Source organism: Antechinus flavipes, chromosome 2 (genome assembly GCF_016432865.1).
Source record: "Antechinus flavipes isolate AdamAnt ecotype Samford, QLD, Australia chromosome 2, AdamAnt_v2, whole genome shotgun sequence".
NCBI lineage: Eukaryota > Metazoa > Chordata > Mammalia > Dasyuromorphia > Dasyuridae > Antechinus > Antechinus flavipes.
This window is the reverse complement of record NC_067399.1, coordinates 150,267,190-150,282,019: the sequence shown is the minus strand read 5'-3', so window position 1 is coordinate 150,282,019 and position 14,830 is coordinate 150,267,190. Positions and strand designations below refer to the sequence as shown.

The 14,830-nt window shown below is 33.7% G+C and overlaps 1 protein-coding gene across 1 annotated transcript in view; it reads right to left on the bottom strand.

Annotated features, from left to right (window-relative positions):
* MERTK (MER proto-oncogene, tyrosine kinase) overlaps nucleotides 1-14,830 on the bottom strand; it is a 118,313-nt gene that overhangs the window by 82,041 nt on the left and 21,442 nt on the right. The window contains exon 2 of the mRNA XM_051975807.1: nucleotides 184-601. Coding sequence (XP_051831767.1) covers nucleotides 184-601 — 418 coding nt within the window. The remainder of the gene's footprint in view (nucleotides 1-183; nucleotides 602-14,830) is intronic.

Below are 14,830 nucleotides of genomic sequence, written 5' to 3'. Positions count from 1 at the left end.
GGAGGAAGGGAAGGAAAGAAGAAGGGAGAGAAGGAAGGAAGGAGGGAAGGAAGGAAGGAAAGAAGGAAGAAGAAAGAAAGAAAAGAAGGAGGGAGGGAGAGAGGAAAGAAGAAAAGAAGGAAGAAAGTAAAAAAAAGAAAGAAAGATAAGAAGGAAAGGAAGAAGGAAGAAAGATATATTTACCTGAAAGTTTCAATAATTGATGTAAATTCATCATCTGAGTAAAACTGTGTGATCACACGATGAGGCCTCAGGAGCTCTTTCCCATCTTTCCACCAAGAGATAAATGCAGTTTCTAGATACACATTGGGCACACTGATTGAGCAATTGAATTTGACATCTTTATGTTCAGAAAGTATTATATGTCCTATTGTGTGCTTAAAGGCAAGAGATAAGAGGCTGTTTGCTTTTTCAGGCACTATCGCAGGGGTCTTTGCATGTCTTGTGTTTGGATTCCCAGACAACTCTGAAGTAAGCAGCAGACTAGCAATGTCCATGTTAGTTGGAAGGACATCAGATGCTTTAGCTGGCAAAATCTCTGAAGAAGGAAGCCTTGTGGGTGTCGGGTATGGTATTCTTTCTTGTAACATATCACTGAAATCTGGAAAAAAAAATATTTTTTTAATCTTCTTTAATAGCAGTAAAGAAATAATCTTTCTTGCAAGTGGCAGTGTTACTCAGAGGTAAGTATGTAATCAATCTGGGTTTTAATGCTGTTTAATTCTGTTCTGTAAAATAACCTATCTGAAGCCAGATGCTTTCCTTAGATCTAAACATGATTCTAAAAAACATAATCTCTAGGATTCCTTCCAATGCTGAAATCAAATTAATCTAAAAGAAGGCAACAGGAAACACAATTGCTGTCTTCAAGTAAGTGAAAAGCTGTCATGTGAAAGTATATGGTTCCATTGGATGTCCATTGGAAATAGATTTCCATTCAAAATGAGAATGTCCTAATTAGCCACAGGTATTGACAAATACAGACCCACAGAGTTAAATGACTTCCCCGGAGTTACACAATTTATAAGTATCTAAGATTAGATTTGAATTCAGATTTTTCTGACTCAGGCCCAGCACTCTTCTCCCTGTATCAACTATCTCTAATTTCTATTTGTTAGAGACCGAATTGTTAGGTACTAAGGCCTCCACCACTGGAAGTGTTCAAGCAGAGGCTGAAGGACCTGTCACAGTATTACAGAAGGCTCCATGTTATGTGAGATTGGATTATGTGAACACCAACTTCCAACTAACTTTCTAAGAGTCTAAGAGTCTAGATTTTAGGGACAGAAGTTTACTTTTCATATGAGCAAGTGACCTTCTCAAGGAGAAAAATTTTGTCACATGGACACAGCCCTAAACACAGAATGGGTCACTATAGGTCACTGTTCAAAAAGGGAAGAGGTTATTTGTCAGGCAGATTAAGTAAGAGTTTTATTTTACAGAATAAAATTAAACAGCATTTAAACCCAGATTGATTAAGTGTCTTGATATCACTACCAAGGGGAAAAAAATCAGTTTTAATGGCATAGTGAAGCCTATGGATGACACCTTCTTGGAAATGTTTTAAATGCACAAAATACAATATATTCAATTATAAAAGAAAACAAAGGTTAATGAAAATAAGTTTTTTTTTTTTTTTCTATCCAAGTTTACAAACACTACTCTGAAATCTATCTATGGAGCTCTTGAAGGTCTATGGATTTTAGGTTAAGAATCTATAGTTTAGAGGAGAGAGATAAAAGAAAGTTTTCCTAAGAGACTGGCAGGCATGGGATGTAGGATTGGACATTTAGGATAGCCCAGTATCCCCACCCTCCCTGGTGGAAAATGTGACTGTAAGAGAGAACCAGTTTCACCAAATGACTTCACTTTCCTTCCAGTTGTTTCAATGCCCTTTCACTGGTCCTGATGAACTTGTCTCTTGGCAGCACCACAGCTGGGGACAGGCAGTCATTAAAATTCCTTTGTCCTTTCTCATTCCACAGTATTCCCTTATAGATTACTCACCTTCCTCTCTCTTTGGACCATAGAACCTCTTTCCTTTCCCCAGAGATCTCGTGACGCCTACATTTGTTTCATCTCACTGCTTTTATTAACAGTAGTGAGAAAAGTAGCCTATGTTATACTACTCGTGGGAAGGCACTTCTATTCTTCATGGATGAAGACTAAATCTATCCTTTGTTCTCTGAGGGCTCATCACACTATGCAGATGGAAGAAGGAGACTTTCACTGGTTATTTCCCATGTCTGAAATTCTTTTCCTCCTCATCTCCACCTTTTTGGTATCTCAGTCAAAATTCCACTTTCTACAAGAATCCTTTCCTGGTTCTCTCATATTTTCTCCCAACATCCTTTCCCACAGTCATCCCATTTGACAAATAGTATTTTTAATGACAAAAAAAAAAAAAGAAAGAAAAGAAAGAGGGGGAAAATCAGTGTAAATGACATATACATTTTTAAAAAGTCTAAAATATGTGTACCTCCCTTCTCTACAAAGGGGTGGATGAAGAGATCTTTTTATGTCTTTTTTGAGTCATTACTTTTCTTTCTTTATAATTTCATATTTACTTTTGATGCTTTTTGTAGTTCTTTCCACATATTTATTCATTGTAGTCATTGTATATATTGTTTTCTTAACTTTGCTTTCCTCACTCTATATCATTTCATATAGATTTTTTCATCTATCAACCTATTGGGCATTTTAAATACACAATAATATTTCATTACATACATACACTATAACTTCTTTAAGCAATTGTCGATGAGTATCTGTTTTCAGCCTTTATTCTCAAAGAGGACCAATGACATCATGAGGGTAATGTTTTAACTCCTAAGTAAACTGGATTTAATTGAGATAGAGCTTCAAATTGTCATCATCCTCATTTTCTCCTCCAAGTCATCAACGTACAGTAATAAAATAAACGCCAACAACTGGCAATGGCCCAGAATGCAAAGGGTGACCTTGGTACTAGACATCTATTTTGTTTCCCAATCCCAATTAATTCCATTTCCTTTCCTTTGTTGATTACCTCCAAATTATCCTGAATATGCTTTATTTGTACATAGTTGTTTTTATGTTGTTTCCCTCAATAGACTAGGAGTTTCTTGAAATAAGGGCCTGATTTTTTTGTTTTTTCATTTTCCTTGTATTCCCAGAGCTTAGTTCAGTGCCTGGCACATAGTAGGTATTTAATGAATGCCACTTAATGGAGTGACTGACAATTTAGTCTTTTAGATAAACTTTAAAAGTTACTAGTTTAGAGATAGCTAGTTGGTTTGATGGATAGAGCACCAGCCCTGAAGTCAAGATGACTTGAATTCAAATCTGGCCTCAGACACTTCCTAGGTGTGACCCTGGGCAAGTCACTTAAGTCACTTAAACCCAATTGCCTCAGAAAAAAAAAAAAAAAAAAAGTGACCAGTTTTTTTCAGCCAGAAGTGCTACATGGACAATTTTGTTTTGTTCTGGTGAAGCAATTGGGGTTAAGTGACTCTAGTCACATGGCTAGTAAGTGTTTTAAGCATCTATGGATTTGAACTCACGTTCTCCTGACTTGAAGGCTGATGTTCTATCCACTGCACCATCTAGCTCAACCTATGTGACATTTTAAGGGTGTGAAATTGCTTTCCTTTTACCTGCCGACTCCATAGAGTCTTCTGTGTTGAGTTTCCCCACCCCCATAATATCTTGGAATCCATTGATTAAAGAGCAGTGATTCTTATTAATGAATGATCTTATGTAGGACTTGAATCCAGATCTTCTTGTCTGCAAACCTAGCACTCTCTAACCACCATGTCATACTGCTTCAATCTATATTATTATATTTAAAATGTCACTTCTCATGGTGATAAGTGTTACCTACCTCCAAAAAAAGAACCAATGAAGTCCAAATACAGAAAGATGCATAATATTTTTCATTTTCTGTGTTGTGTTTTTTCCCCCTTTAGGTCTATATCTTTCTTCCACAATGTGACTATTATAGTAATATGTATGTTTTCAATGACTGAACATGTATTACCTATAACAAATTGTTTATTGTGTCTCAGGAAAGAAGGAGGTGGGGGAGGGCAGAAAATTTAGGACTTAAAATTTTTTTAATGTTAAAAATTATCCTTATAATATAATTATAATATATTTATATACATATAATATTACATATTTATAATATGCATAAACTGGGGGAAAATAAAATATTTTTTTAAATTCACTAAACTGTGTATGTTCTTGTCTTAGTGATATCATTGTCACATATGTTCCCAAAGAATGCCAAGGACAAAGAGAAAGATTCCAAAAATACAAATATTTATAATAGGATTTTTTTGTGGTAGAATGAAACAAAAGAAAACAAAATAAAAATGGATGTCCATTAATCAGGAAATGGAAAGGCCCAGAAAGACTTACACAAACTGATGCTGAGCGAAACAAGCAAAAACAGGAATGCATTGTACACAATAACAGCAAGAATCTGCAATGATCAACTATGAAAAACTTGGTTCTTCTCAATGGCTCAGTGATCCAAAACAATCCCAATAAATTTTGGGCCAAAAATTCCATCTGGATCCAGAAAAAGAACTGTGGAGACTGAATATAAATCAACACATGCTATGTTCACTTCTTTTTTCTGTTTTTTTTTTTTTCTCTCTCATGAATTTTCCCTTTTGCTCTGATTTTTCTCTCCCACATGATTCCTAAAGCAATGTGTGTTAAAAAATAAAAAAAAAATTTAAAAATCAGGAAATGGATGAAAAACTTTGGCATATCCATGTAATAGAACATTATTACACAATAAGAAAAGACTTCAAAGAAACTTGAGGAAATGTCTATAAACTGATAGAGTAAAGACAAGTTTAGAGGTCTGACCAATGAAAAAACCTACCATAAAAGAATCAAAGTTGAACTAGAAATGATTTTCCCTTGGGGTCTGGGATGATAGATGAGGAAGGGTAGTAAGATGCTAAATCTAAGCTTTAAGAGTACAGAGACTGTCTTGATTGTTTATATCTGTATCTACATAATGTTTAGTACAGTGCTACCAGATGGTTGACAATTAATAAATAAATGCTCATTTACTCACTTGTTCACTTCCTCTGGGAGAAAAGAAAAAAGAAAAAAGGCATCAAGAAAAGAGTTATGATTCACCTAGACAACTAGATACTGCAGTAGAAAGAGCACTGGATCTGGAGTCAGAAAGGTTTGTACTCAAAGCAGGCCCGAGACATTTATTAACTGTGTGATCTTGAACTGCTTGCCTCAGTTCCTCATCTGTAAAGTGAGGTTTAAAAACAAGCTCAGGTTTTGTTTTATTTTTTATTTTTTGTATCTCCTTTCCTATTTTGTCAATTTTAGTTTTTTTTTTAAGCTTTTTCTTTTCAAAACATATGCATAGATAGTTTTCAGCATTCACCCTTGCAAAACCTTGTGTTCAAATTTTTTTCTCCCTTCCTTCCCCCATTCCCTCCCCTAGACAAGTAATCAGATATATGTTAAACACGTGCAATTCTTTTATACATATTTCCACAATTATCTTGCTGCACAAGAAAAAAATCAGATCAAAAAAAGAGAGAAAGAAAACAAAATGTAAGAAAATAACAACAAAAATGTGAAAATATTATGTTGTGATCCACACTCAGTCCCCACAGTTCTTTCTCTGGATGTAGATGGCTCTCTCCATCACAAGACCAAGTTCAGAGAGTCATCAGAGATGGGCATCCACTCAGTTTCCAGTTCCTTTCCACTACAAAAAGGGCTGCTACAAACATTTTTGCACATGTGTGGGTCTTTTTCTCTTTTTACTCTCTTTTACCTTTATCCTCTTTGGGATATAGGCCCAGTAGAGATACAACTGGACCAAAGAGTATACTTTGATAGACATTTGGGCATAATTGGATAATATTTTTAAAGGTAATGTCCTGCAAATCTTACAAAGTTTAAATTTTGTGATTTTTAACTTAGTGTTATATAAATATTAGCTATTATTTTAGCTCAATATTGAAGTTAGGCCTTGGAGATGAAAAATGGTAAAAAGGATAAAGGAATGTAAGACTAAACCTTGTGAGCATGAATAGATCAATTCTTCCATGGGGGAAATTTTATCTCTTTTCCACTAACCTTAATTCAATTCCATAAACCTTTTATTAGATGCCCACTAAGCACAAGGTATCATACCAGGATTAAAGATGCAAAGATCAAGAAAAAAAGTAATCAAAAACAACCCCTCCCCTCAATAAAATAATTTCAGCTCTCCAACAATTTACAATTGACATTCTCCACAATATAAATACTTGAGGAAAGAGAATGTTACCACAATCTGACACTTATGTCAGTCCACTAGAAATTATTCTTACTAATGAGGTGGAGAGTATTTAGTTGAATAAACAAAACTTCCAAGGGAGGGTTCATTCAGTTGGCTCTCAGACAAGGTTTTGATTTCTATCACAAAGAAATATCCCCAGAAATGGATTCAGGACCCAAAAATATTGGAGGTTCCTGAATAATATGCAATGTTTATGATTCTCTAATAAAAATTGGCCCTAAAAGCAGGCCAATGCAAAGTAGCTATTCATCAGGACCTAAAGCTTCAGAACTGAAAATAGCCATTTCCTATGGCTGTTATTCTCAGACAATCGGAACCAGATATTGTTATTAAGTGCTCTATTCGAATTATTTCTAGGGAAGCATTAATATTTATTTAACCCAAGGATTTCCTTTTCCTCCCCTTCCCCTAAAAAAGCCACATTCCTTTGATTTTGGTTCTGGTTTCAAGAACAGGCTTTGAGATAAAAGAGTAATTTACTTCCCTGAGTACTGTCTCCTAGTAGAAAGTTAGACCTTCTTAGATAAGAAAGGCTTTCAAGGAAAACTTGAAATCTCTTCCCCAATCTCCAAAGCTTCTGCCCAGCAATGATACCTAGGGTATCACTAGTTGAAATCCATCTTTCACAGTAAAAGGAATAATTGTAAAAATGCAAATGAAGTGAAAATTTTGTATGATTGATATATTAGGTTCTTTCAAAGGACAAAAGTATCCGGAGTGTATGAGGCAAACTTTGATAATGAGGGTAGGAAACAGATGCATGGCCAGGAAGGGCAAGTCTGGGTGTGACACCATGAAGGCATTGAATACTTGAGGTCAGAGAGTACCAAGAATAGTAGGAGGAAGTTACCTGCTTTATAATATGCCCTGTGCCAGCTCTATATAAGAATCTTCTTGGTTTGCTTTGTGATGGAGATAGCTCCAGTTTTGTCTCCTAGCTGGATTCGAATTCTTATGACTTCCAGATAGAGAAAAGGAGAATCTTTGAACTTGCTGTTACAAAAGCAACTAAAGTTCTCTCTGAGAATCCTGAGTTTATAAGGGCTCTGAACTTGAAATCACCTACTTAGTCTCTTCTACCTGTAAAAGTAAGCCACCTTTGCTCAGATTTCCACTAAAAAAAAAAAAAAGGTCACAGTTTGCTTCAGGAAAGTATCAGTCGTTCATTTCTTCCTTTCCAAAATATAGAAAGGGCATTAACACACTCACCCAGTCATATGACTAGTCATATCACTCACATAGTCAGGATACAGTGGGTTGATATCTATTTGTAAAGATAAAGCCAGTATTCTTTTGTTTCATCATGCACCTGAGCAAATTCCCAAGAACCTGGGAGAAATTAAGGGAGATATATGTCAGGCTCTCAGGGCAGGAAGACTATTGGCAGAGGAGGGCTGCTACTAGAAATAGAACCTCTCCGTGAGTCCATCCTGATATTTAGGACCAATAACTAGTCCTAGCCTGTTCTTCTAAGCCAATTCTTGAAGTAGACACATTGGGTCAGGTCCATGTACCTAGAAGTTAAATTTCTAGATTACCCTGTGCCCATGACTCCCATTTTCAGATAGTTTGATTTGCTTTGTTTCAGATCTAGAATCATTCATCTAAAAGAAACATAGGATAATGGATGTAAGTTTAAAAGGGACCTTAGAAGCCACTTAATCTAACTTCCTTATTTTTGCACATAAGGTAAACTAAAGTCCACAAATATTAAGCAATTTGACCAACATCACACAAATGGCAGATAGGAACATGGAGATTTCTGTTCAAGTCCTGAGATTCCAAGTTAGCATTCTTTCCACTAATCCACTCTACCTTTCACAGAAGAAATAGTTTAGTTTTAGTACAAGTAGTATGACAATCCATTTATCATATAATAACCAAGAGTAAAAATATTTTCAAATAATAAAATTATTTATATCAAAATGTCAAGAAAAAGCAAGACCTTTCTACATATTTAACCTTTTTGTCTTAACTTTTCTATTTAAAGTCGCCTTTAAATATCAAGGCCTAATGGGATGAAGGTAATTTGTCAAAAGCAATTTGTTGCCACTCAATTTGTTAATGGCAGAGCTGAGATTAGACTCCAAATCAGTGAGTCTTTCCATTACTACTTTAGCAAAATGGTCTTCATTTTTTGCTGTTTTTTGAATAATTTCAAATGAAGTTTTAATTTCAAATAATTATATGATACAAAGAACTAATTATTATTCTTTACCTTTCCATGGAAGAAAGACCTATATGTCATGAAACCTTTCTTTTTAAATTTTTAATAGCATTTCCCCCCCAAATACATGGAACAAGTTTTCAACATTCATCTTTGCAATGTGTTCCAAATTTTTCTCCCTCTCCCCCCAACCAAACCTCCTTCCAAAGATAGTAAGCAATCTGATATAGTTAAAAGTATGCAATTCTTTTAAACATATTTCCATATTTGTCATACTGTACAAAGAAAATCAGATAACAAGGGCAAAAAAACCATGAGAAAAGAAAAACCAAACAAGCAAACAAACAACAACAAAAGGTGAAAATACTATTTTTTGATCCACATTCAGTCTTCCTACTTCTCTCTCTGAATATAGATGGCACTTTTCAACAAAGGTCTATCACCTCATTATTGAAAAGAGTCAAGTTCATCACAGTTGACAATCACATAATCTTGTTGTTACAGTCCACATTGTTCTCTTGCAAGAAACCTTTCTTAAATAAAAGAATTGGTAGGTGCAGACATAATTGTAACTCTCCAAAAGCAGAATGAGTTGCTTCAGGTGGTGATGATTCTCCATCAGAGGTTTCAGAATAATAACTATTTACAAAGCACTTTAAAATTTGTAAAACATTTTACATATCTCATTTGAGTGCCCAATAATTTTATAAGAATGAAATAAGTTATATTTTAACAAATAGGAAAAGATAGGAGAGCTCTCTGGACACCTTTTTGGAACTCAGAATTAGTAAATTAGAGATGATAATTAATAAAAAAAAATAGAAACAAGGAAGAATCATAATAAGAAAAATTTTAGACAATTGAAATTATTATCTTGAATTATTTAAATCAGTTATTAGAAATTTGAAAATGAGACAGACAACATAAATGATATTGCTACTATGATTTCATCTAGATGTTTAACCAATATATAACAACTGCTACAATAAGAATGCCAGAATTTTGAACCCTGAAAGCAACTAAATCAACATTCATTTTATTCATTTGCTAAACAGAAAGAGATGACTACCAAAGACAATAATTAGAATCATAAATTCATATGTAAAATCGTACAAGGAAGGATAATGTTATGATGAACAGTATGGTCTTTTAAATTAGAGAAGTAATGAACAGTCAAATCATTTTAAATAAAACTTGGCAAGACAAAATTAACTAAGGAAAGTCCCTCCAAGGACTTGGAATATGAAAGTGGAAGACTTTAAAAGAGAAGAAAAATGAAAAAGTTCCAAAAATGATTATAAGAAATTATCTTCTTTATCAAGCACAGTAGATTCATCACACTTGGAAACTAATTTTATGGTCCCATATGTGCTTATTGGAGGAAGAAATGTCTCTACAAAGATCCAATACAAGATATACACATTTGTACATATACTTAGATTGATGCTGAAGACAATAAAATTGTGAAGACACCAAGGAAGGTAATAATATTCAAGATATATGAAGGGGAAAATATCAAAGGCATGAAGAAAAAATTTCAAACCATTCTATTAGCATAAAAAAGATGACAGAGAACAGATATGACTACTATCTTATATCCCTATTCTCTCTCCTATATAAAATCTTGATGATAATCACTTCTGAGTCAGAACCCTACAATATATTGTTTACAGGAAACACATTTAAAACAGGGAGATATATACAGAGTAAAGGTAAAAGATTGGAGCAGAATCTATTATGCTTCAGGTGAAGTCAAAAAAGCAGGGGTAGCCATTCTTATCTCAGATCAAACAAAAGCAAAAATTGATCTAATTAAAAGAGATAAGGAAGGAAATGATATCTGGCTAAAGGGTACTATAGACAATGAAGCAATATCAGTATTAAACATATATGCACCAAGTGGTATAGCATCTAACTTCCTAAAGAGAAGTTAAGAGTTGCGAGAAGAAATAGACAGCAAAACTATAATACTGGGAGATCTCAATCTTGCACTCTCAGACTTAGATAAATCAAATCACAAAACAAATAAGAAAAAAATTAAAGAGGTAAATAAAATATTAGAAAAATTAGATATGATAGATCTGTGGAGAAAACTGAATGGTGACAGAAAGGAGTATACTTTCTTCTCAGCAGTTCATGGACCATATATTGACCATATATTAGGACAAAAAGACCTCAAAATTAAATGCAGGAAGGCAGAAATAGTAAATGCTTTCTTTTCAGATCACAATGCAATAAAAACTACATTCAACAAAAAGTTGGCTGTAAATAGACTAAAAAGTAATTGGAAACTAAATAATCTCATTTTAAAGAATGATTGGGTGAAACAGCAAATTATAGACACAATTAATAATTTCACTCAAGATAATGACAACGGTGAGACATCATACCAAAATTTATGGGATGCAGCCAAAGCGGTAATAAGGAGAAATTTTATATCCTTAGAGGCTTACTTGAATAAAATAGAGAAAGAGAAGATCAATGAATTGGGCCTGTAACTTAAAAACCTAGAAAAAGACCAAATTAAAAACTCCCAATCAATTACTAAACTTGAAATTTTAAAATTAAAAGGAAAAATTAATAATATAGAAAGTAAAAAAACTATTGAATTAATAAATAAAACTAAGAGTTGGTTTTATGAAAAAACCAATAAAATTGATAAACCTTTGGTAAATCTGATTAGAAAAAGGAGAGAGGAAAATCAAATTAGTAGTCTTAAAAATGAAAGGAAAGAACTTTCCACCAATGAAGAGGAAATTAAAGAAATAACAAGGGGTTACTTTGCCCAACTTTATGCCAATAAATTTGATAACCTAAGCGAAATGGATGACTATTTCCAAAAATCTAGGCTTCCCAGATTATCAGAGGAGGAAGTAAATTGCTTAAATAGTCCCATTTCAGAAAAAGAAATAGAACAAGCTATTACTCAACTCCCTAAAAAAAATCCCCGGGACCAGATGGATTTACATGTGAATTCTACCAAACATTCAAAGAACAATTAGGCCTAATGCTTTATAAACTATTTGAAAAAATAGGGAATGAAGGAGTCCTACCAAATTCCTTTTATGACACAGACATGGTACTGATACCTAAATCGGGTTGAAAACAGAGAAAGAAAATTATAGACCAATTTCCCTAATGAATATTGATGCTAACATCTTAAATAAGATATTAGCAAAAAGACTACAGAAAATCATTCCCAAGATAATACACCATGATCAAGTAGGATTTATACCAGGAATGCAGGGCTAGTTCAATATTAGGAAAACTATGAGTATAATTGGCCATATTAATAACCAAATTAACAAAAACCAAATGATCACCTCAATAGATGCAGAAAAAGCATTTGATAAAATTCAACATCCATTCCTATTAAAAACTCTTGAGAGAATAGGAATAAATGGACTTTTCCTTAAAATAATCAGTAGCATCTATTTAAAACCAGCAGTAAGGATCATATGTAACGGGGACAAACTGCAACCATTCCCAATAAGATCAGGAGTGAAACAAGGTTGCTCACTATCACCGTTACTATTTAATATTGTATTAGAAATGCTAGCTTTGGCAATAAGAGTTGACAAAGAGATTAAAGGAATAAGAACAGGAAATGAGGAAACCAAATTATCATTCTTTGCTGATGATATGATGGTATACTTAGAGAATCCCAGAGATTCTACTAAAAAGTTATTAGAAACAATCCACACCTTTAGCAAAGTTGCAGGATACAAAATAAACCCACATAAGTCATCAGCATACTTATATATCACTAACAAAACCCAACAGTTAGAGTTACAAAGAGAAATTCCATTTAAAGTAACTACTGATAGTATAAAATATTTAGGAATCTATCTGCCAAAGGAAAATCAGAAACTTTATGAGCAAAACTACAAAACACTTTCCACACAAATTAAATCTGATCTAACCAACTGGAAAAATATTAAATGCTCTTGGATTGAGCAAGCAAATATAATAAAAATGACAATACTACCTAAACAAATCTATTTATTTAGTGCTATACCAATCAGACTCCCAAAAAACTATTTTGATGACCTAGAAAAAATAACAAAGTTCATATGGAGAAACAAAAGGTCCAGAATTTCAAGGGAATTAATGAAAAAAAAAAAATCAAATGAAGGTAGCCTAGCTATACCAGATCTAAAATTATATTATAAAGCAGCGGTTACTAAAACCATCTGGTATTGGCTAAGAAATAGACTAGTTGATCAATGGAATAGGTTGGGTTCAAAGGACAAAACAGCCAATAACTTTAATAATCTAGTGTTTGACAAACCCAAAGATCCCAATTTTTGGGATAAGAACGCATTATTTGACAAAAATCGCTGGGAAAATTGTAAATTAGTATGGCAGAAACTAGGCATTGACCCACACTTAACACCATACACCAAGATAAGGTCGAAATGGGTTCATGACCTAGGCATAAAGAATGAGATTATAAATAAATTGGAAGAGCACAGGATAGTTTAGCTCTCAGACCTGGGGAAGAGGAAGGAATTTATGACCAAAGAAGAACTAGAAATCACTATTGACCACAAAATAGAAAATTTTGATTATATCAAATTGAAAAGTTTTTGTACAAACAAAACTAATGCAGACAAGATGAGAAGGGAAACAATAAACTGGGAAAACATTTTTACAGTCAAAGGTCCTGATAAAGGTCTCATTTCCAAAATATATAGAGAACTGACTCTAATTTATAAGAAATCAAGCCATTCTCCAATTGATAAATGGTCAAAAGATATGAACAGACAATTCTCAGATGAAGAAATTAAAACTATAGCCATATGAAAATATGCTCCAAATCATTATTAATCAGAGAAATGCAAATTAAGACAACTCTGAGATATCACTACACACCTGTCAGATTGGCTAGAATGACAGGGAAAGATAATGCAGAATGTTGGAGGGGATGTGGGAAAGCAGGGACACTGATACATTGTTGGTGGAATTGTGAATACATCCAGCCATTCTGGAGAGCAATTCAGAACTATGCTCAAAAAGATATCAAACTGTGCATACCCTTTGATCCAGCAGTGTTTCTACTGGGCTTATACCCCAAAGAGATACTAAAGAAGGGAAAGGGACCTGTATGCTCCAAAATGTTTGTGGCAGCCCTGTTTGTAGTGGCTAGAAACTGGAAAATGAATGGATTCCCATCAATTGGAGAATGGTTGAATAAATTGTGGTATATGAATGTTATGAAATATTATTGTTCTGTAAGAAATGACCAGCAGGATGAATACAGAGAGGACTGGCAAGACTTACATGAACTGATGCTAAGTGAAATGAGCAGAACCAAGAGATAATTATATACCTCAAAAACGATACTGTATGAGGATGTATTCCAATGAAAGTGGATTTCTTCTACAAAGAGATCTAACTCAGTTTCAATTGATAAAGGATGGATAGAAGCAGCTATACCCAAAGAAAGGACACTGGGAAATGAATATAAATTGCTTGCATTTTTGTTTTTCTTCCCAGGTTATTTATACCTTCTGAATCCAATTCTCCTTGTGCAACAAGAGAACTGTTCGGTTCTGTACACATATATTGTATCTAGGATATATTGTAACCTATTTAACATGTATAGGACTGCTTGACATCTGGGGGAGGGGAAAAATCTGAACAGAAGAGAGTGCAAGGGATAACGTTGTAAAAAATTACCCTGGCATCGGTTCTGTCAATAAAAAATTATTTTAAATAAATTAATTAATTAAATTAAATTAAAAAAAAAGATAATCACCTTTGAACAAATCAAGGGCATTTCTTTGAGACTATTAGGAAGCAGCAAGTTCCAACAAGTGATACTCAAGTTATACTGAATCACTTCTCTACCATTTCACAATTGACTGAAAAATGTTGAGTATATAAGATTTTATTGGATTAATTACTTATTGAGTAAGAAAAATCTCAAGAAAAAGGAAATATTTTATAGGCTTTTTTAAATAAAAAAGATGCATTTCATTTGATATACTTTAAGATCATTTAAGGTTCTCAGAAAAGGTGAAATCTTAAAAATCCTCCTCAATAATCCTCTGACAATAAACGTCACTGAAGTCATAAAATGTCAGGTATTTGCTTGCCAGAAGTATTTGCCACTGTGGTAAGAAGAGATCCAGGACAGAGTTCAAGTGGAGGAGGAATTTCCTGTGGATGTCAGTATATTGGAGATGCAGATAGCATTGTGCAGATTGCACAATGTAGTCTCTGAAAAGTCTTTTGAAAGAGATTTCTAGTTTCTCAAAGAAGTTTGACTTCTCCATATCCATATAGGAAAGATAAAGTGGAGGAATATCTAATACTCAGATAGCAATATGCATATTGACAGATAT